Raw genomic sequence first — 22537 nt, forward strand, 5'->3', positions numbered from 1 at the left:
CCAACCACTGCTGCTCCAACCACAGCTGCACCAACAACTTCTGCACTCACAACTGCAGCACCAGCAACAGGAGCACCAACCACTGTTTCAACTACTGCTGCACCAACAACAGCAACACCAACCACAGCTGCTCCAACCACTGCTGCTCCAACCACTGCTGCACCAACCACTGCTGCTTCAACCACTGCGGCACCAACCGCTGCTGCTCTTTCCACTGCTGCACCAACAACAGCTGCATCAACCATGGCTGCTCCAACCACAGCTGCACTTGCCACAGCTGCACCAACAACACCTTCACCAACCACTACTGCTCCAACCACTGCTGCTCCAACAACTGCTGCACCAACCACTGCTGCACCTACCACTGCTGCTCCAACCACTGCTGGAGCAACAACAGCTGCACCAACAACAGCTGCCCCCACAACTGCTGCACCAACAACAGCAGCACCACCCACTGCTGCTCCAACCACTGCTGCACCAACCACTGTGGCACCAGCCACTGCTCCAACTTCTGCTTCACCAACAACAGCTGCACCAAACACTGCTGCTCCAACAACAGCTGCACCAACCACTGTGGCAACAACCACTGCTACATCAACCACAGCTGCTCCAACCACTGCTGTATCTACAACAGCTGCACCAACCACTGCTCCCCCAACCACTGCTGCTCCAACCACTGCTGTACCAACAACTGCTGCCCCAACAACAGGTGCACCCACATCTGCTGCACCCAGCACTGCTGCACCAACAACTTCTGCACCGACCACTGCTGCTCCAACCACTGTGGCACCAACCACTGCTGCGCCAACAACAGCAGCATCAACCACTGCTGCACCAACAACAGCTGCACCAACCACTCCTGCACCAACCACTTCTGCTCCAACCACTGCTGCATCCATAACAGCAGCACCAACCACCACTGCACCAACAACTGCTGCTCCAACCACTGCTGCACCCACAACTGCTGCACCAACCACTGCTGCTCCAACGACAGCTGCACCCACAACTCCTGCACCAACAACTTCTGCACCAACCACTGCTACGCCAACAACGCCTGCACCGACAACAGCCGCACAAACAACAGCTTCACCAACATCTGTTGCACCTACAACTACTGCTTCAACAACTACTGCTTCAACAACCACTGCTGCAACAACCACTGCTTCAATAACAGTTTCCTCGACTACAATTTCCAGTGATGCATGTTGTATCAAACTGGGTGTGATCCATCTGCTTCTTGGACTTCTCATCTTCACCATCTGTTAGAATACAGAGAAAGCTGAGACTAAGCACTTGTGTGGCAACCAATAGATTCTGAAAGGAACTTTTGAAACTTGACCCTGAGTTTATTTCTCACTGCCTTCCCTAGTTAGCAGGTAAACGCTGTGACATTCATGTTTAACAATCTGGATGATGTTGAGGTGGGAAAATTAACTGATAATGATAGCGACATGTACTGGCTTAATCAATGTTTGACAGAATGGTTCATACTTTCACATCAGCTATTTAATGTGTACCAATGTGATCGGATACCTTTATCTCTATTTATTTTTATTTATGTGTCTAAATTTATTTATTCATGTGTGTTCTTTTGTCGTTGTTTTAACATTAAATTGTTTCCTTTATGCCTTGATGAATAGGCTAAAGTAATTAAATTAAACATAAGGTGTGTAAATCCACATTAAACCTTTGTTCTGCTGGTCTTATTCAAAAAAGAGGAATGTATAATTATCAGTAATTATTGATAATTATTGAGATCAAACTTTCTATCGTGATACCTTTTTCAGTTATATTGCCATGTCAGTTAAATACAGTGTCTGATTTTTTGAAGGCTTTATTCATTTGTGAACATGCAAAAATATGTAGAGGTTTTTGACTTGGACACAGCTTAATCTGGGATCCATTTCACAAAGCAGGTGTAGTGACAACTCTGAGTCTGTTAACCCTGAAATGAAGGAAACTGAGTTTTCTGTTCCACAAAGGGAGGTAACTCTAACTAGAGACAGACGGCTAACTCTAGCCTGTTTCACAGAGAGAGCTAACTTAAGACCTCGGTCAGTTTCCGCAGTAACAGACTCTATGAACCTAACCTGGTCAGGACCAAGTTTTTCTCAATGAACCTCGAGTTTCTCTCTGTCTCTGCCCTCTTTCAGACACAAACGCCATTTGATTTCCTCATTCATTCATTCATTCATTCATTCAGTCAGTCAGTCAGTCAGTCAGTCAGTCAGTCAGTCAGTCAGTCAGCAGGCCAGTTTTGGCGTAGCCTCGTTCTGCTGTCTGTCAGAAATCATTAAAGCAGTCAGAGTCAGTAGGCTGTATCAGAAGTCCATTAGACACAGTAGGTGGAGGCTTTTTCCACTAACATGTCCTTCTGATCATGATCCCGTGGATGAAGGTGCAACATTACTGCGCACAGAATTAAATGTTGGTCTGGAGATGGTTATTAGACCACCATAGATGTTCTAGCATTTCCAGAGAGTTCTCTTTTTGAGCGTCACTGTTTCACGTCACAGTCCATCATCTACATACAACCTGATCCGTTCTTACATGTGCAGCATCACCAACCGTAGTCATGCTCTCACATCCCAGCAGACACTGTGTGTTGTGCTGTGTTTCTTTGCAAATGGAAGTTTTTTTTACAATGTGGTTGATGCAGAGCACCTGAGTAAGGCCCCTGTTTGCAGGGCGGTCAGAGGAGTGGCCTCGCCCGGAACCGGCTTTTACCATCTCTGTGGTTTTCCCTGAACATTCATTCAAAGACTGTGTTGATATTGTACCAAAGAGAAGTATGACATAATCATAAATAAAAAGGAATAAAAAAGGACCTGCAGTATCTCTCTGACACACTCTGAAGCAGCCTGTTACGTAGGGGGCTGTCCAGTGTTGTTAAGGTCTCCTGCAGAGGGTGGGATGTGATAGCTTAGCTATCATCCTCCTGTCTCCCACCACAAATCTTTTTGTTTTGATAAGTCTCTTTACCAAAAGTCGGGAACTTTAGTTCACTGTTAGACTCAGTTGGCTTCTCACAGAATGTAAATAAACCAACTTATAGTTTTAACCCTTGATCTTGTTTTGACATATGGCGTAGAAATTGAACATCTTACTGTTTTTAAACAAAACTCTATCCTGTCTGATCATTTGTAATAGCATTTCAATTTACAATAATGGACTATGGAACACCTACCAAAGAGTTCCATTACAGTAGATGTCTATCCAATAATGCAGTTATTACATTTCAGGAAATGGCTCCATTATTATTTACTTTACTGCCATATGCCAACAGAACAGAGAGCAGCTCCTCTAATCTTAGTCCCACACAGGTGGATCATCTTGTTGATAGAACTGCAGCTGTACTGTGTACTTCAGTTGATGCTGTTGCCCCATTGAAAAAGAAGGCAATAAATTATAATAAAATAGTTCCGTGGTATAGACAACAGCTGCACATCTTAAAACAGAAATTAAGAAGTTTAGAAAGACAGTAGCACTCTACCAATTCAGAAGAATCTCATCTAGCCTGGAAAGATCGTTTCCTCGCCTATAAAACAGCGATCCGCAAGACGAGAACTCCTTCCTATTCATCCCTAATTGAGGAAAACAAGAACAACCCCTGGTTTCTTTTCAGCACTGAAGCCAGGCTGACAAAGAGTCACAGCTCTGTGGAGCCTTGTGTTCCTTTAGCTCTCAGCAGTGAAGACTTATGACCTTCTTCACTGATAAAGTTTTCAATATTAGACAAAAAATTATTGGCATGTCTGTAGGTGCAGCAGCTCTGGATGCATCCATAGGACCAGATTTATACTGTGACTGCTTCTCTGCTGTAAATCTCTCAGAGCTCATGTCGATAATAAATTCTTCTAAACCAGCAACATGTCTGTTAGACCCAATCCCAGCTAGACTGGTCAAGGAAATCTTTCCTCTAATAAATACTGCAGTATTAAATATCATGAACTTCTCTATATGAACAGGCTACGTACCGCAGGCTTTTAAAGTAGCTATCATAAAACCACTGCTCAAAAAGCCTACTCTAGATCCAGGCGTTTTAGCAAACTATAGGCCCATATCCAACCTCCCTTTTATTTCTAAAATTCTTGAAAAAGTTGTTTCTGCCAATTGTGTGATTATCTGGATAGAAATGGTTTGTCTGAAGAGTTTCAGTCAGGTTTTAGAATCCATCATAGTACAGAGACAGCACTGGTGAAGGTCACTAACGATCTTCTTATAGCTTCAGACAGTGGACTAGTTTCTATCCTGGTTCTACTGGATCTCCGTGCTGCATCTGATCCAATGGATCACAGCATCTTATAACAGAGACTGGAATGTTTAATTGGGCTTACAGGAACTGCACTAAACCGGTTTAAATCATATTTATCAGACAGATTCCAGTTTGTTCATGTTAATGATGATTCTTCCACCCGCAGCAGAGTTAGTTATGGAGTTCCACAGGGCTCTGTGTTAGGACCTATATTATATACCATGTCCATGCTCCCTTTCAACAGTATTATTAGGAAGCATTGCATAAACTTCCACTGTTATGCAGACGACATTCAGTTATATTTATCTATGAAGCCAAATGAAAACAATCCTCCACTTCAATCCGTTTATTTTAGTTTATTAATACAAAAACACAACCCTAGTCGTACACCCCAAGAAGAACTACATATTTCATGGCGTGTCCAATCACACTGTATTGTAACGCTACTGGAATTTGTAGTTCTTTCTTCAAAATAGCTGTTTCTCCTAAATGGAGGGTGAAATATAAAACTTTTGGTGCATTAAGGGGTTTAAATTAATGAGGAACATGTTTATTTGGACTGACTTTGCAGCATGCAGCGTGGGTTCTCTCCGGGTTCTCCAGTAGTCCAGAAACATGTTGAGGTTAATTGGTGATTCTAAATTGTCCGTAGGTGTGAGTGTGAGTGTGCTTGGTTGTCTGTCTCTAAGTGTAGCCCTGTGATAGACTGGTTACCTGACCAGGGTGCCCCCTGCCTTCACCCTGAGTCAGCTGGGATCGACTCCGCCCCCCATGACCCTAGTGACAATTAAGGTGTAGAGATGATGGATGGATGGATTTTCATTTTAATATAGTCCTGAACCACCCATACAAGTATGTGAAAACCAAAATACAAATTAGATTACTGCATTTTCATTTTTACTAAAATAACACACGTGAAAGTGCCTCTGGAAGGGGTTAGGGTTTGTGGAATTACATTTTCATGTCTTTCTTTTTAGTCTTTGTAGTTACACAGCTTCAGATCACGTTGCTGCTGCATGGCCTCATTAATTCTTACTCATCACTCATTGACCACCAGACTGCTGGTAAAAAGTGACATTTCATAACTGCCTGTTCTGGTAGCCAGTCCTAGCAATTATTATTGCATTGTGTGTAAATCAAACCAGACACCAATTTAAAAATAAAATCACCATTTATTCACAGCATATTCTCACAGTTTGCTTAGTCGTGTATAGACCTCTAAAGTAGAAAGAAGCAACAGTTCAACAGTGATGTAATGCACTGCCATAAATACTACTTTAGAAACTAAAGGGTTCATAGATTTGCCGGAGACACGTGACATCAAACAAAGCAACAGTTGTTCAAAAATAATTTTAAAATACAATCAGTATATAGTCATTCTTTGGCAGCTGTGTGGTGTCTTGTGCAAATAAACTGAATTCAAGTTGTATTGAACTGACAGTTAAATTTTTTTTCTGAGCTGAACTTGTGTCCGTTGGTTTCATGGAGATGCAGTTTCCAATCACAAATAACTGATGTCACTGAAGACTGAGGCTGATCATGGAATTCCCATTTCAGTATGTTGTCCATCTGCTGTCCTGCTATCCACCCCCCCATCCCCACTCTCACCCCACCGTAGAGGCAGATGGCCTCCTTCCCTGAGCCTGGTTCTGCCAGAGGTTGTTTTTTGTTTCTTCCCACCGTCACCGACTGCTTGCTCACAGGGAATTCAAAGGCACCATACTATGCTCTGTGAAGTGCTATGAGATGCCATGTTCTGAATTGGCACAATACAAAATAAAATTGAATTATACTGAATCATATTTCCTCCATGTTTTATTCCTGCATTGCTCCCTCACATCCCAGCTGGGGCAAGAGAAAGGCGCCAGTGAATGAAGCAAGGAAGTGAGCATCAGCCAAATGAAAGCAGCCATGGATGCTGGTTGCAAAACAGTTCCCCTTCCTACAACGGGCTTCAAAGAGCGTTACACACCTCACAGTCTGTCTTGTCTGACCCATAGACTGTATAAAAGATGGACGTAGCAACCGGCCCTGAAAAATGAGGCCAACTTAGAAGTGTCAAAAACCTGCAATATCACTACGTCCGCTAGTTGCTGCCTCCAAAAAGCCCTGGCTCCCATAGACTGGAATTGGAAAAGAAGTGATCACAGATCATGAAATCCCGCATTCCTACAGCTCAGGATTTTTTCTTATTAATTTTCATAGTCAAATCCAGAGATCAGGTGGCCAATCTGAAAATAAATCAATACTGAATTTTTTAAAAAATCGTCAACATTTTTGTGGGGCAAGGGGCGTGGCTGGCTTGATTGACAGTCGGCAGCGACGATGCAGACAAAGCGAGCAGAAGGCGGTAAATGTGGGCAAGCAGAGAGGGCCTGCCTCTCAATCCGTCTGACCAATCACTGCTCCTATGGCTCTACCCCCATCCGATGATTTTTGCGTCACTGGCTCCAAAAATCCAAGATGTCAGCCAGAAAGTAGCAAAACCCTGGCTTCATTTTCTCAGTGCAGAAACCAACGGGTGACGTCACGGTAGCTACATCCATCTTTTATACAGTCTATGGTCTGACCTGAGAAGGAGAAGGAGCCCAGCAACATCTATGTTTGACTTTTTTTCTTCTATTCATTGTTTTCAATGTTCAAGCTTATAATAAGCAAATAAAGTCAGTGGGTCAGATCTATCTGCAGTGTAGGTGGTGGGAACATCTCCAAATCTGTCCAGGTTCATCTCAGTGATTCTTTATTGAGTGGTTCTTCAATAAAGGGCTGTCTTAAGGTTAGTTCAGATGATGATTTATCACTCTCTTAGACAGACTAACAAAGATGGCCCAGCTGTGTCTTTGTTCTGTTTGGTTGCTTAAAACTCTAACTATGGGCTCACCTGGTAGAGCGGGCGGCCCATGAACAGGGGCTGTAGTTCCCCGATGCAGTGGTCGTGAGTTCGAATCCAGCTCACGACCCTTTGCTGCAGGTCTGTCCCCATTCTTCTCCCCCCTTTCCTGTCTCCCTCTACTGCACTAAATAAAGGCAAAGGCCAAAAAAATATATATTAAAAAAAAAAAAAAAAAAAACTCTAACTATAAACTATTCATAGTTTACTGTGCAGCTATGTTTAGTGTGCACCTAATTTGTAAAGTGACCGAGTATGATCACTTTCCTATAGTCTGCCCCATTATATATGTTAAAAAAAAATTGCAGAAAAAAGAAGAATTCAGGTTAGTTCAGCTTGACTTGTTTACTTGATTTCCTGTCAAGGTGCCCAGTCTGATGGTAGCAATGTCAGCCCTGATACTGCTGTGTATTTCTATATGTGTCCATTGGTGCAACATTTTATGCAAACATTACTAACATTACAGTCTGTAATTGGGCACAACCAAATTAGATTAGAGCACTTCTTAAACATGGTCCCTCTGTGTAAGTTGTAGAAGGACACCATTGTGTTCTGTGCTGTCGAGAGGTTGCTGCCTGAAAATTCATGTCCTGGGGAGGAAATGTGTCATGGTCATGGTGGGCGTGACCCGGTTGCCTCTTTTGGTTTTTCCGATCTTGCTGAGGCCGATGTACATGCCAGGGTAGGCAGCTGATTCATACGCATTGTAGTTGTTGGCCAGAATGTTTTCCTTGAACTTGCATTCATCGTGGTAGTGGCCCTGAGGAAAGACGGCAGAAAACATATATTCAGTCAGTAATGATTGTTGTAGCTTCTCCAAAATAAGAATACATTATTTTTCTATTTTTATGATAGGATAAAAGGATCAGTATAATAAAATCAGTGTTTCATTCAACAAATAAATCAAGAGCTAAAGATCAGTGAGTATGTCACTACTATTATCTGATTGGCAGAATAAGTGCTGTTTATTATGCTGCCAAACATTTCATAAAAGCAGAATACAGTGTTCACATATATGTTCAAATATAAATAAATACTGATACAGTGGCTCACAGCATCTTATTACAGAGACTGGAATGTTTAACTGGGTTTAAAGGAACTGCACTAAACTGGTTTAAATCATATTTATCAGACAGATTCCAGTTTGTTCATATTAATGATGATTCTTCCACCCGCAGCAGAGTTAGTTATGGAGTTCCACGGGGCTCTGTGTTAGGACCTATATTATATACCACGTACATGCTCCCTTTTGGCAATATTATTAGGAAGCATTGCATAAACTTCCACTGTTATGCAGATGACACCCAGCTATATTTATCTATGAAGCCAAATGAAATCAATCAGTTACTTAAACTCCAGGCATGTCTGAAGGACATAAAGGCCTGGATGACCTGTAATTTCCTTCACTTAAATTCAGACAAACTAAGGTTATTGTATTTGGCTCTAAGCACCTCAGAAGCACACTATGGAACCAGATAGCTACTCTAGATGGCATCGCCTTGGCCTCCAGTTGTACTGTAAAGAACATTGGAGTTATTTTTGACCAGGACATGTCATTCAATAGCCATATAAAACAAGTCTGTAGGACGGCCTTCTTTCATCTATGTAATATTGTAAAAATCAGGAACAACCTGTCTCAGAGTGATGCTGAGAAACTAGCCCATCATTTATAACTTCTATACTGGACTATTGCAATTCCTTATTATCAGGATGCCCCAATAACTCTCTCAGAAACCTCCAGCTGATCCAAAATGCTGCAGCCAGGGTTCTGACAGGAACAGTAACAGAGATCATATTCCTCCTATATCAGCTTCTTGTCATTTGCTCCATGTAAAATCCAGGATAGAATTTAAAATCATGCTTCTAACATATAAAACTCCCACTGACCAGCTCCATCTGACCTTAAAGACCTTATTGTAAGACGGTATCATCCTAACAGAGCCCTTCGCTCTCACACTGCAGGTCTACTGGTGGTTCCAGAGTCTCCAGAAGCAGAATGGGAGGCAGAGCCTTCAGTTATCAGCCCCATAGATATATATAATAAAGGCTAGATGTCTTAAGGCGGCATTTCGAACGGGATCACCCTTCAGCCATCTTGATATGGGGCAGCTCTCTGACGGAACCCGGGTATGTGAAGGAAGGTGAGCGATCTGCACAAACATAAATATTCTTATCTGGTTGAGTGGTTTGGTCTTACAAATGTTATTAATGTGGCTACAATTCAAATTACAAAAATATAAATAAATACAAAAAAATGTAAATACTAATTGTTGCTGGCCGTGAGTGTGTAACATAATTATCCATAAGTACAGTGTTACAGCTACACCTCTGACCTTTATAACAAACCAATCCGTTTGAAAATCGGTAGAAAATTGAGCAAATTATGGTTATTTAAAAAGTACATGCAACAAAACAACACAATGTTATGGGTGAGCGAGGGTACGGTATCAAGATGGCCACCAGTGTGGCCGTGCGATTTCATTGGCCGACAGAGCGGACGAGACATCTAGCCTTTATTTATATATATATATATTGTGTATATATATATATATATATATATGATCAGCTCCTCTGTTGTGGAATCAGCTCCCAGTTTGGGTTCTGGAGGCAAACACCCTCTCTACTTTAAGGTTAGGATTAAAACGTTCCTCTGTGATAGAGCTGATAGTTAGAGCTGCTCAGGATCACCTGAACTCTTTGTTATGCTGCTATAGCACTAGACTGCCAGGGGGTTCTAATGATGTACTGAGCTTGCACATGGGACATGTTCTGATGGCCACAAAGCTCAATTTTAATCACGTTAGATGAAAGAATATACTTTCAGTTGACTACAAAGTCTCCCACATGCCTTCCAGCATGCTCTTTTTTCAAAGGTGGCTTTCTCCCAAAAAGCTTTGACTGGTGAAGAGCCTGGAGTCACAGTTGTATGCACATTCTCTCCCATCTCAGCTGCTGAAACCTGTCACCCTATTTCAGAGGAGTTATAGATTTTTTCATGACTTCCTTCACTATTCTCCTGCTACTTCAAACTGTACTCCAAGGGATATTCAGAAATATGGACATTTTCTTATATCCATTCCTTGATTTATGCTTTTCAATAATGTTCTCACCAATTTGTTTTTTCTGAATGGCTTGAAAAAACAACCTAGTCAAAGTCCGGACTTGAATCCAACTGAAATGCTGTGGCATGACCTTAAAAAGGCCGTTCATGTTCAAACCCTCCAGTGTTGCTGAATTAAAACAACTCTGCAAAGAAGAGTGGGCCCAAATCTCTGCAGCTTTTTCAAGGATATTTTGTCCAGGAGAAGGTTTAAAGCTCAGAGTGGTGCTACCTGCTCATCATCATCTCTCCCTCATTCCTCCACGTTCTGGCAGACGTTGACTCTGTTGATCATTCCTACGACTTCATAGGCTGTACTTTTGTAATAGACTTTGTATTGTATTTGTTTTTGATTGTTCACCACAGAAAATACTCTGTGTCATTTGACATTTAGGTGATGTTGCAAAGGGGTGTTCTCACTTCTGTTGTATATCTATATCTAACTATATCCTGCAGTTCTACACTGCATTCTGTGCCAGGTTGTCCTGTCAGCCAAATAGTGCAGCATTATGGCTAACTTAGTACCAGTTTGCGCCTTGTGTTAGCTGAATTAAGTTTAATCCTCTGCCTCTTGTGAGAGCAAGAATCCAGTCACATTCTATTGCCTGAGCCACTCCCTCTACTGCTTCTTCCAGTAAAGACCCTATGCAACTAGGCTAGGCCCATCTTTCTCCCACTGAGAAGCTCCGTGCACTGAGAGAGTGTGAGTACAGTTCAGCTAGTTCAGTCACTTTCTGGTTGCTTATCATGTTCGGCAAACAGACTGGTTCACCAATACGTCCACCCTTATGGTGACCCTGACTTCTCAACTTCACTTCATTCTCTGCAACACTTGGATAAAATGCTATTGCTCCATATTGATGGGCAATCAATATGGATAATAGTATTTTAACAGAGAAGAGGAAACTTTTGCCTCATCCTCCCTCAAGCACCCTAACTCTGCTTCCATCCCTGGGCAGCATCAGGATTCAAATCGAAGACTTAGCCTCCTCACCACCCTCTTGGCTGTGCCACAGACTATCCTCCTAACGCTCCACTGCTCTCAAGCAGACTCTAAAACTTGTATCTTATGAAAAAGAGGTTATGGAGAAATATATAACTGATTCTTTGGTTGCAGGTATGACCCAGTCCTCTGCCCCTTGGTTAGTGCAAGTCTTTCTTTGTCGTTTTTAATTGTAAGAAGGACCGCGCACCACATCCTGATACTGAGTACCAAGGTCTGCATAATGTAATCATTCAGCAGCTGCCATGTGCTACAGAGACTCACCGTGAACTGGCTCTTTGTCAAAGCCATGAAATGCAAATTCCCTTCCAGCTCAGTAAACTTCATTGGTTACATTATTGAAGGGAGACAGGTGAAAACAGACCCGAAGAACATTCAAGCAGTGGCTGAGTTTCATCTCAAAGTGCTTAACATAGAAAGGTGAAGACCTTACACATTTGAACAGAGAACCCAACAATCCAAAGCTGGTGGGAAGAAACTTCCTTTGCCTAGAAGTGTGCTACAGTCATATGTTATTCTACACATAGCTTTTGCATTGCAGTCACAACAGTGTCTGGACACCAGACAGTATCCCTAGTCAGCAGTTCTTGGGCTGTAGCCTTTCCTCTCTGAGGTGTCGAATGGTTTGCTACAATCTTCTTGAGGCCAATTGATTGTCCTTTTTCATAACCTCTCCAAATTCCTCCTAGTTTATGCTTCCGTATCTGAAGCCCTTTTGGCCACCCGATACCTGTCTGCTGCTTAAGGATGACCTGATGGCCTTCTTCACCATCAGCATCCACCAGCAGGGTTTCAGGTTGCTGCCAGGACAGGCACCAATGACCCTCTGACAACAGCTCCTAACAGCCACTTCTGCAATGCAGCCTGTGAGAAGACCCCACTCGGATTCCATGTCTTGTCAAGTCAAGCCAATTTTATTTGTATAGCGCAGTTTACAACATACACTATATTGCCAAAAGTATTCACTCACCCATCCAAATAATCGAAATCATGTGTTCTAATCCCTTTCCTGGCCACAGGTGTATAAAATCAAGCACCAAGGCATGCAGACTGTTTCTACACACATTTGTGAAAGAATGGGTCGCTCTCAGGAGCTCAGTGAATTCCAGCGTGGTACTGTGATAGGATGCCACGTGTGCAACAAGTCAAATCATGAAATTTAGTCGCTCCTAAATATTCCACAGTCATCTGTCAGTGGTATCATAACAAAGTGGAAGTGATTGGGAATGACAGTAACTCACCCACAAGTGGTAGGCCATGTAAACTGACAGAGCCGGGTCAGTGGATGCTGAGGCACATAGGGAGCAGAGGTCGCCAACTTTCTCCAGAGTCAATCACTACAGACCTCCAAACTTCAAGTGGCCTTCTGATTAGCTCAAGAACAGCTTCATGGAATGGGTTTCCATGCTAGAGCAGCTGCATCCAAGCCATCAATCGCCAAGTGCAATGTAAAGCGTTGCATGCAGTACCACTGGACTCTAGAGCGGTGGAGACATGTTCTCTGGAGTGATGAATCATGCTTCTCCATCTGGCAATGTTATGGATGAGTGTGGGTTTGGCGGCTGCCAGGAGAACGGTACTTGTCTGACTGCATTGTGCCAAGTGTAAATTTTGGTGGAGGGGGGAATTATGGTGTGGGGTTGTTTTTCAGGAGCTGGGCTTGGCCCCTTCGTCCCAGTGAAAGTAACTCTGAATGCTTCAGCACACCAAGAGATTTTGAACAATTTCATGCTCCCAACTCAGTGGGAACAGTTTGGAGATGGCCCCTTCCTCTTCCAGGATGACTGTGCGCTAGTGCACAAACAAGGTCCATAAAGATATGGATGAGAGAATTTGGTGTGGAACAACTTGACTGGCCTGCATAGAGTCCTGACCTCAACCCGATAGAACACCTTTGGGATGAATTAGAGCAGAGACTGAAAGCCAGGCCTTCCCATCTAACATCAGTGTGTGACCTCACAAATGCGCTTCTGGAAGAAAGGTCAAAAATTCCTATAAACACACTCATAAACCTTGTGGACAGCCTTTCCAGAAGAGTTGAAGCTGTTATAGCTGCAAAGGGTGGACCGACGTCATATTAAACCCTATGGATTAAGAATGGGATGTCACTTCAGTTCATATGCGAATCAAGGCAGGTGAGCGAATACTTTTGGCGATATAGTGTATGTCATCACACACAGCACTTAACATGGTGAGGTGTAGATCTCATGAATTTAAACAGAGAACCCAAAAATCCAAAGTAGCCTTTAGACTTCCTCTGAGCAAGCAGTTGGCAACGGTGGGAGGGAATCAAAACCCCCCAAGGGAGTACAAAAACCTCAGACAGAACCAGGCTCAGGGAAGGAGGCCATCTGAGACCATGTCCATAACCTCCCCCGGGATGCTGAACGAACTCTTCTAGAGGTAGGAGATGGAAACCCCACAGACAGGGGCCTCTGTCACACAATCTCAGTTCACGATCACCGCACATTTGGGTTTACAGGGTCTGTCTGACAGCCTTCCCCTCCAGTGGATTCAGCTCACCAAGTGGTGATCAATTGGCAGCTCTGCTCCTCTTTACCCGAGTGTCCAAGACATGCAGCCACAGGTCTGACAACATGACTACCAAGTTAACCAACAACCTTTGGCCTAAGGTGCTCTAGCACTAAAGACACTTTTGAGCCACCTTGTAGTCAATCAGGGTGTCCATTATGGCTGTTATGACCCAGCTGTCTAGGGTCAGCCAAGTGTGACTAGAAACAAGTGCTATTTGACTGAAAAGTAGTTTATTGCTTAGTGACAGAAGTAACAGAAAAACGGTGATGATACTGGTATGGAAACCGTGGTGGTGAGTGTTGCCAACTGAAAGAACTCAATGAAACCAAACGAAGGCTAACAGAGTTATGAAACTAGCTGAACAAAAACAAAACAAAACTCCTTAAAAACAATAGTAACATCTACAACTAACAAAAGAAACCAAACAAATGCAGAGTGCAGAGAAAAAACTAAACAAACAAGTGCCTCAAAACACACATTATACAAAACACCTGACACAGGTAACTCCTGACCGAGTTATGCAGCTGCTAACAGAAGTTGCAGATTTATACAAAACTCAGACACAAGAAGCACCAAGGCAAACTGTTGACATTAAATCTCAACCACTCTGGCTGTGAGGTTGAATGTGGATTTATGCTCCAGGTGTGGTGATTGCTGCAGTTTGATTGGATGAAGGGGGAGAGACCTGGGTGGTGGTCCAATCAGGTACGGCAGATGAGGAGAACGAGAACTGGAGTGCAGGCCTGCAGCTCCAGGCTAATTAGTTGTAATGACTGACAGCCGGGGGTGGAGCAAGCTCTCCAGCCAGCTACAACAGAGTTCATACAAGTTTTATCCCTACACACAGGCCAGCCACAAGGCATCCACCACAACACGAGAAGGTACCTAAACACCAGGGGCCATGACAATGATTGTTCTGTGACTAGCACAGAAGACCAACCACAGAACACTACTCAAGTTCAGGTCAGGCCAGCTGCTCCTCCCAGTCGCCCCTTGCAGGTGTATACATGCTTCTAAGTCTCTGAACATAATCCCTGATCCATGCTCGTTGTCATCTTTAGCATGCCTCACAGTTGGGATTCTGCACAGAATGTGATTGTTGAAGCTGACACTTCAGGTAGAGACAGATATTTCTCTATCTGTGAGAAGAGCTTATTTCTTAAAGGCATATACCTGCCTCACTGTTTATTGACTTTTGTGATTTTTATTTGTGGCAGCCTTATTTGTAAATGTCCGTGGTGCAAACTGTCAAACTGTGTCTTGGTTGATTGTACACCCAGATTTGTGTCTGTGAACCTGAATTGTACACAAGTCTTGAAATACATAAACCAAAGCTGTGGACATATAGGTGAACTGTTAGATATGTGACTGCATAATTATTGGGGGTTTAGTTAATGGCTGAATTAGAAAACAATCATTTACAGAATTAACACTTCATCTATGGCCCATTGCCAAAAGAAATCTAATTGCAACATAGATGTAAATCAGAATTAAGCAACAATAGATTTATCTCATGGTATCATGGTAAAAACAAGTCTGTTGTATGGCAATTAGATCAGACACAAGTATACATGGGGTATGGCTGTCACTAGATCCTGTCTCCTCAGCTCCTAGGTTCTTGGAGATAACGGAAACCTTTTCAGAAATATCAGGCTACAAGATAAATTGGCTTAAGTCTGAGGTGATGCCAGTCTCTAGAACCTGTCTGCTAACAATCAATAGTACACTTGGATAGACCCTGGTATGCAGTATCTTGGGATTCGTCTTACTCCAGGTATTAATGACATGGTACAGGCTAATTTTTTACCCATTGCTTCAGCCTATAAAGGCTACCCTGGTGAGGTGGAAAATTGTCAGCCTTAGCTTATGGGGAAAGTTACCACCATTAAAATGATAATTGCTCCACAGATGAATTCCATATTCATGATGGTGCCATTAGTTGTCCAAGACTCTTTCTTTAAATAGTACAATCAAATTATCAGGGACTTCCTGTGGAATGACAAGAAGGTCCATATAAAGCTCGAAAAGTTGTACACAACTAGAAGTAAGAGAGGTCTGGCTTTGCCTAATGTGGAGCTGTACAGATCATCTTTTGAGGTGCTTAAGATCTCTAACCCTAAGCCTAACCCTAACCCTGGTATGACGAGAGGTCAACTCTGGGCTGGCTGGCTGTTGAGAGTGAACTGGTGTCTCCATTTGAACCAATTGCAGCTCTGTCTCAAGTCCCTGAGAGGAATAGGCACCCAAACCCAACTTCAAATATTCAAGGGAGACCTGGTTAAAAATACATAAGCAACTGCGTATATCCCAATATAAGCAGATGTACTCGTCCATTTGGAATACCCCCTCATTAAGGTAGGGAAGGAACCCTTTCTATGGCCCACCTGACTGAATAGAAACATCAGTAGGATAAGTGCCCTGTACTTTGACTTGTGGAAGTATCTGCAGCTCAGCTGCTGTGTAACATGTCTGAAGATCTCACCAGTGATGAAACAAAGGAGCTGCTCTGCTATTGAAAGATCCCCCCCCCCCTTCTTTATTCTGTTGCTGTTGTTTGTTTGCTTTGTTTTTGTTACTGGTGTATTTTTGTTGTTGTAGCTAATGTTAGCATTCGCTGGTAAATGTCTGTTGTTGTAGTTGTTTCAATATAAACTTTGATGACAAAAACAGAACCAGTATCACCTGGTTGTGGAGAACATCCATGCAGAAATGTTGTTCATTTTACACATCTTGTCATCAAGGTAGAGTTGGATCAGTTCTTACCGAGCCATAGAGTTTTCCTTTCTCACTCATGGCAATGAAGAGACCACTTCTCACCCCATACAGAGTCACCACTCCTCTCTCCACAGGAGAAATTTCTAGAAGGCCTGGGATGAAACATGAAAAAGATCAGAAGCATCAAAATTGGAACACAAACCGAACTTCACCTTATTGTTTGTGAGACATTTGACTGAGTGGGGTCTTGGTGGTAAGTAGCTCCTGACACATGGAGGTATATATGCAGCTATCATACTTTGTGTAGAAAATCCATCCATAGAAGAGCTAGACTCAACTATTTCTGAGACTGTTTTTTAAATGGAGATAAAATCTTTAGCTGAAGTTCAGGAGCAGGACCACACCTCCACCACTCCACGTCCTGTTGTATGTCTATACACTCTGCTCTTCCTTCGTTTGTTTTCACTTCTTGTGCCACCCTCCCTTTACTTCTGCCTCCTCTTCCTGTCTTGTCTTTTTCCTTTTCTCCATACCGCATCAGCTCATCTTGGTCATCATTACCATAATCACTTGCATCGAATAAACCATCAAGTTTCAAATGGTTGGTGTGGTCCTTGCTCGTGAACTGGATAATAAAAGTAAATCTGCCTGAATGGAGAGCTACTTTTGGAGGTGTTGTAGAAAAAGGGATGAACTGACCAGTAAAGACACCCAAGTTTACACAAGCTGCTAAAACATTCCTTTTCATAACTCAAATCTCATGACACAACCTTGGAACAGGATTCTGCTCTAAACATTTGGAGCAAGGGATGCAGCCCCAAGAATCTGCAAGATAGATCCAAAGGTTTGGCAACACCCTCACAGCAGTTGAGTTCACTGTTGCTCCATGGGCACAAAAAGTCAATAATTGGAAAGAGGGGTCATGCTCGTAAGTTTTCCTGATAAAACAGAAATAAATAGAACAACAACCCAGAGATCCATTAAAAGATGTTGTAAGAGAAGGAAACAGTTTTCTGCGGTATATTGTCAGAGGCAGGTTGGGTTTTCTCAGTATTGTAACACTGATGAATGTGTGGTTACGCACTCGCTTTCTCAGGTTGTGGAGGGGAGTCACTTCATATATGTTTGTTTTGCAGAAAAGACAAACGATATCGTTTGGCCGTCCTTAACAAAATACACATTGAAAAAAGACAAGAAACAAAGAAGTGCTCCGTATTCCGCCAGACATGGACATAACAGCCAGAGAGTGGAGGTGTGTCCATGGGTGGCACAGCATTCATGACAAGTCAGATGAGTCGAACTAACCAGGAAGACAATCTGACTTTGTTCACAAACAGGTTGTATGTAGAATAATTATTTTTTTAAAAATCATTCTCTGCACTTTACGGCTGAGGACTAAGTTACCTATTAAAATGAGCACACTTTGGATCACTGATGTGCATGTCGTACTCCCTTCACTATGACCCCACAGTTTAACAGCTCACCATTACCACATAGTTGTAAGGCATCTTCTTTGGTGTTGAAGTTACTCTCACAAACATTTCCCTGATGACTTCAGGTATGACACAGAAAGCTTTACGTTTTTCTGTATTTTTCTCCCACAGTTCTTATCAGCTATAGCAAAGACAAAGGTGTTTTCACATGGAGTGTTTTTAGATGCCATGAACTTGCAGAGGTTCAGGTTAGGGTTAGCAGGGCCGTGCCTCAACCACTCCTCTGGCAAGCCGACTTAAACATGGCTAACCTATCCAACACTGTCTGTCAGGCCATGCTTCGTACCGTCATTGAAAACAGACAAGCACAACTTTATAAAATAACAAACCTACCATGGATCCTGAATGCCAGATCAGTACATCTAATTTACCTCTAATTATCAATCTAACAACAATTCTTCTCCAGGCATGATATTCCCTCAGGCCAACATCTCATTAAAGCAGCTTCTGATACTTGTGTTACTGCCAGTACAGCAATCCAAAGGTCCCATCCATTGACCCACAGGGTCCTACTCAGATGAACCAAGCTGATGTTTTCTGCATTCTCCTCTACTTTCCATTAGTCTATTTGTATTCCCCTCCATCTCTAACCCCACCACAGTGTTTGTACTCTAGCCACAGAGGAGGATCAGAATTCACTGAGGAAGGTTGTGTGTCTTTTTTCACATAAGCTGCACAATCTGCTCAGCAAACAATCCACATTACCAGTCCACAACCTTTACCTCGCCACATTAGCTGCCATTCTTTGGGGGCACATATGATCTGGAAGAACCCTGTTCAAGACACAAAACCACAGCTGTAGAAACTATACATGGTTCGGCCTGTTGTTTCTTCCAGAATCACATTAATCTTTGGCCAAGACCATCTCCTCCTCCTTCCATTCTCAGCCTTCACTGGTACAGGTGGAGACAGCAGGCAGCACCACATTCTGTTTTTAATTTTATAACATAAAGTAGTGGATGCCAGCACATCTCCTGGCACAGTCTTTTCTCAAAACAAAAGTTGGTTTGGAGTATGATTTGCTCCTCTGGTGCATGAACAGTCCACGTGGTCACAGACGTTTGGGCTACCAGCAGCTGCAGAGGCTCAGATCCTTGTGACCTCAGCCAGATGACAGAACGAATGTCACGTAGACCCTATGGACATGCAAGTGCTACAAACACAAGCTTTGACTGCATCACACATACGGTGGATGGGGAAATAAAATCAATGAAAAACAACATAGATTTTGTTTTAATGTGGAGCCTGTAAAAGTCGTGTTCAGTAGATTGTTGACTGTATGTCTGACAGACAATTGTAAGAAGCAGTGCCATCTGATCGGAGGTCAGGTGTTTTGGAGAGAACGGACAGAAGGCTTTGTTGTAGTGATATTTGATACCACCGTTTTGCTTTCTAATCCGATACTGAGTAAAACGCAAGCTGGTATCGGCAATACCGATCTGATACTGATACCAAACACCTAATGTGTGATAATTCAGATTAACATATATTTACTTTAAACTCAGAAGTATATAGAGGCAGCCCTAACCCTCATTAACTATACAGCTGAGCTGATACAACAACAGAAAACCCAAACTGTGGACATTTCTAATAAATGCCACAATAATTGCACAAGTTTATCAGTACCTACATTTATGAATAATCATTTAACAGGTAAAGCAAATGAGACTGATTGTAAATAATAATAGGGATGTTTTATAGATATCTGGATCCGGAGCTTCACGTCTCTGACCTCCAGCTGCTGGCCTCACGACCCCCAAAATACTTATATTCATATTTATTGTTTTGTTCTATTGCTGCTCTCCATCTGCTATCTTTTTATCCATCTTTTCTAGTATATATTTTCTAAGGTCACGTAGCTGTTTTATCGCTCTCTGTAATGCAATGACACCTAGTCCATGTAATCCACTTTAAATGATCAGTTTTTTAGGACACCGTACCTGAATAAATCCAGGCTTTTTTTCCTGTATGAGATGATCTCAGTGGTACACGTTATTACTCCAAGCTGAACTCATGCAGCTATTTGTTGAAGCATGTATTTATTTCCTAACCATATTTATTAATGAACAACAGCAACAGTGCTTAACACTGCTTAAAGCTCCACATGTCCTCCCTCTCTACCTGGATGGTGCTGCCTGCAGTGGAAGAAAAAGTAGTTCCCACCAACCACCTGTCATTTAGATCTCAGTAGTGTAGTTAGTTTCCGCTGTGCTCCTGGTAATGATATACGTCACCTCAACTGACTGAAGTATCAGAATTATCGATATTTTGATTTGAGAATCGATTTTAGAGTGTAAAGATCTGATATTGAGGTATTGATATCACGGTATCAATCCGCCCATCACTACTTCGTTGCCCTTTATGTATTCTTCATGCCTCAGCATTGATGTAAATCCCCAGTGACAGAGAAAGCAGATATGTTTGGGCATCATCAGCATTCTGCCGGTTCCACACATGAAACATGTAAATATGTTAAGTTGAAGTTATTCAGTGTCACAATAACTTGCCTCAGACTGCAACATAAAAATGAATGAAACGCATCATTAAACAAAGTTTTTTAAAAACTTTTTTAAATGAGAAGCAGCTTGGAATAAGCTTAAACGTAGAGAGTTTGGCGAGTAAGTCATCGCTAACATCAATGCAGTGATCATTTTAAATTCATCAAGCTACACAGAAACTGCTCGTCTAAAACAACATTCTCTTTAAAAGCGCTCAGAACTGGATCTGGAGTTTGTTCACTAGGAGGGTAAACAGTTATGTTTTTGCTTTACATGTATCAGGGAATGGCAGAAGTACTCACTGTATCTGTTTTCACTGTGTACGCCTGTGATCTTCCCATTCGGCAGGACCTGAATGTGGAAACCGATGCCCACGTTACAGTAAAGTCGTCTCAGTCTCTTGATCCCCAGCAGGTATTCTCCATCTCTGGGTGTCGCTTCCCTCTTGTCCCAGGAGCTGCTGCTGGCGTGAATCAGTGATCCAACACTCTGTAAGGGTCGTTTTGTGCTGCCCACAACTGGAGCGAAGGAGCTGCACAGGAGGATCCCATGCAGGAGCAGAGTGAGACTGGACCTTGGTGACGACATCCTTTGCTTGCCAATCCCAGAAATCAGAGAGGTACACAACTATTGTGTATTTCTAAGCCTGAGTGAACTTACTATCGACTAAGATGGTCATAAAATCTTTACTGCTTCAGTTACTCAGAGAAACATCTGCATTCAGAGAAATGTTTAGACATTTCCAAATACAAACCCATGAGGGGTCCACTGTGCCAGTGATTGGTCTCCTGGTTCCTACTTGTGCTTCCTGCTCAGGTAGACGCAGCAGACAGACAGCAGACTTATATGTGGCCATATTACATCACACACCACCTGCTGTTGTGTTTGTCTGTGAGTCACAGATGCCGTAGAAGCACACAAACTGAGAAATACATCAAATACATAGTGACAGAAAACACAGAGGAACACGCAAGCACACAGAAGCACAATAAAAAAACATGTTAGAGATCAGACAGAAAGATGGAGGTAAAGGACCCACTCAGTGATGGTCTTTATATCCCGTTACCGATGTGTAGGGGACAACTGTGGGTCCCTTTGGCAAACCACTTGTTGATGTGAATAGGAAGTAAATAGTAAACAATTATTAAATACCAGACTTTTTCAGTGGGAATGCATTTTTTGTGGAAAATAAAGAAGAAAAGACAGTTATGTGGCATGTGCAAGAAATTGGACTTCCTTCTACTTGCCAGGAATTCACTTCAGTTTTATTTATGGTTGATGGTCTGCATTTATATATCACTTTTCTACCTCGTTGATATTTATATAGCTCAGTTTACAACATATGTCATCTCACAGCCTTAACATAGTCAGATATAGACCTTACAGGTTTAAACAGAGAAACCAAAAATCCAGAGCAGCCTCTGGACTTCCTCTGAGCAAGCAGTTGGCAACAGTGGGAAGGAACCAAAAAAACCCAAAGGGAGGGAGGAGAGGAGAGGAGAGGAGAGGAGAGGAGAGGAGAGGAGAGGAGCTCAGTGCATCATGGGAATCCCCCGGCAGTCTAAAGCTATAGCAGCATAACTAAGGGACAGTTCAGGTGATCCTGAGAAGCCCTAACTATCAGCTCTATCAAAGAGGAAAGCAGAGAGGGTGTCTGCCTCCAGAACCACAACAGAGGAGCTGATAACTGAAGACTCTGCCTCTTGAATCACATTAACTCACCGAGTCTTGATTCTTAAAATATCTTAATATAATAACTTTGTAAGTAGTGAATTGATTAAAGGAGAGGACACTAAGGTATCCATTGCTGTATTTAACAGTTTTACTAAAAAGATTATCTCCAATTATGCATGTTTCTTGACATTTTTGAACAAAGTAAATGGAATTATTTTTTATATGAATCCAAATGCTCCTGAGGATTTTGACAATGCCCTACAGCAATGTAATACACTCTACATCCAGATACCTAATGGGATAGTTCCTCAGGTATTTACTCGTCAATTGCAAGTCATGGCTGAAACCAAAGAGATGAGTAAGCTCACTGTTTG

At 42.5% G+C, this 22537-nt stretch overlaps 1 protein-coding gene across 1 annotated transcript; it reads right to left on the reverse strand.

Moving 5' to 3' along the window:
- Window positions 1-1262: 1262 nt before the first annotated feature.
- Window positions 1263-21077, reverse strand: LOC103356681 (fibroblast growth factor 4A-like). Its single transcript, XM_008280922.1, has 4 exons — window positions 20792-21077; window positions 16547-16650; window positions 7739-7905; window positions 1263-1317 (listed from the first exon to the last, which is right to left on the reverse strand). Exons 1-4 carry the CDS (start codon window positions 21075-21077, stop codon window positions 1263-1265), a joined length of 612 nt encoding a protein of 203 aa, XP_008279144.1.
- Between the last annotated feature and the right edge of the window lie 1460 nt (window positions 21078-22537).

The sequence above is a fragment of the Stegastes partitus genome, unplaced genomic scaffold (assembly GCF_000690725.1).
Source record: "Stegastes partitus isolate 25-593 unplaced genomic scaffold, Stegastes_partitus-1.0.2 Scaffold213, whole genome shotgun sequence".
Taxonomy (NCBI): Eukaryota; Metazoa; Chordata; class Actinopteri; family Pomacentridae; genus Stegastes; species Stegastes partitus.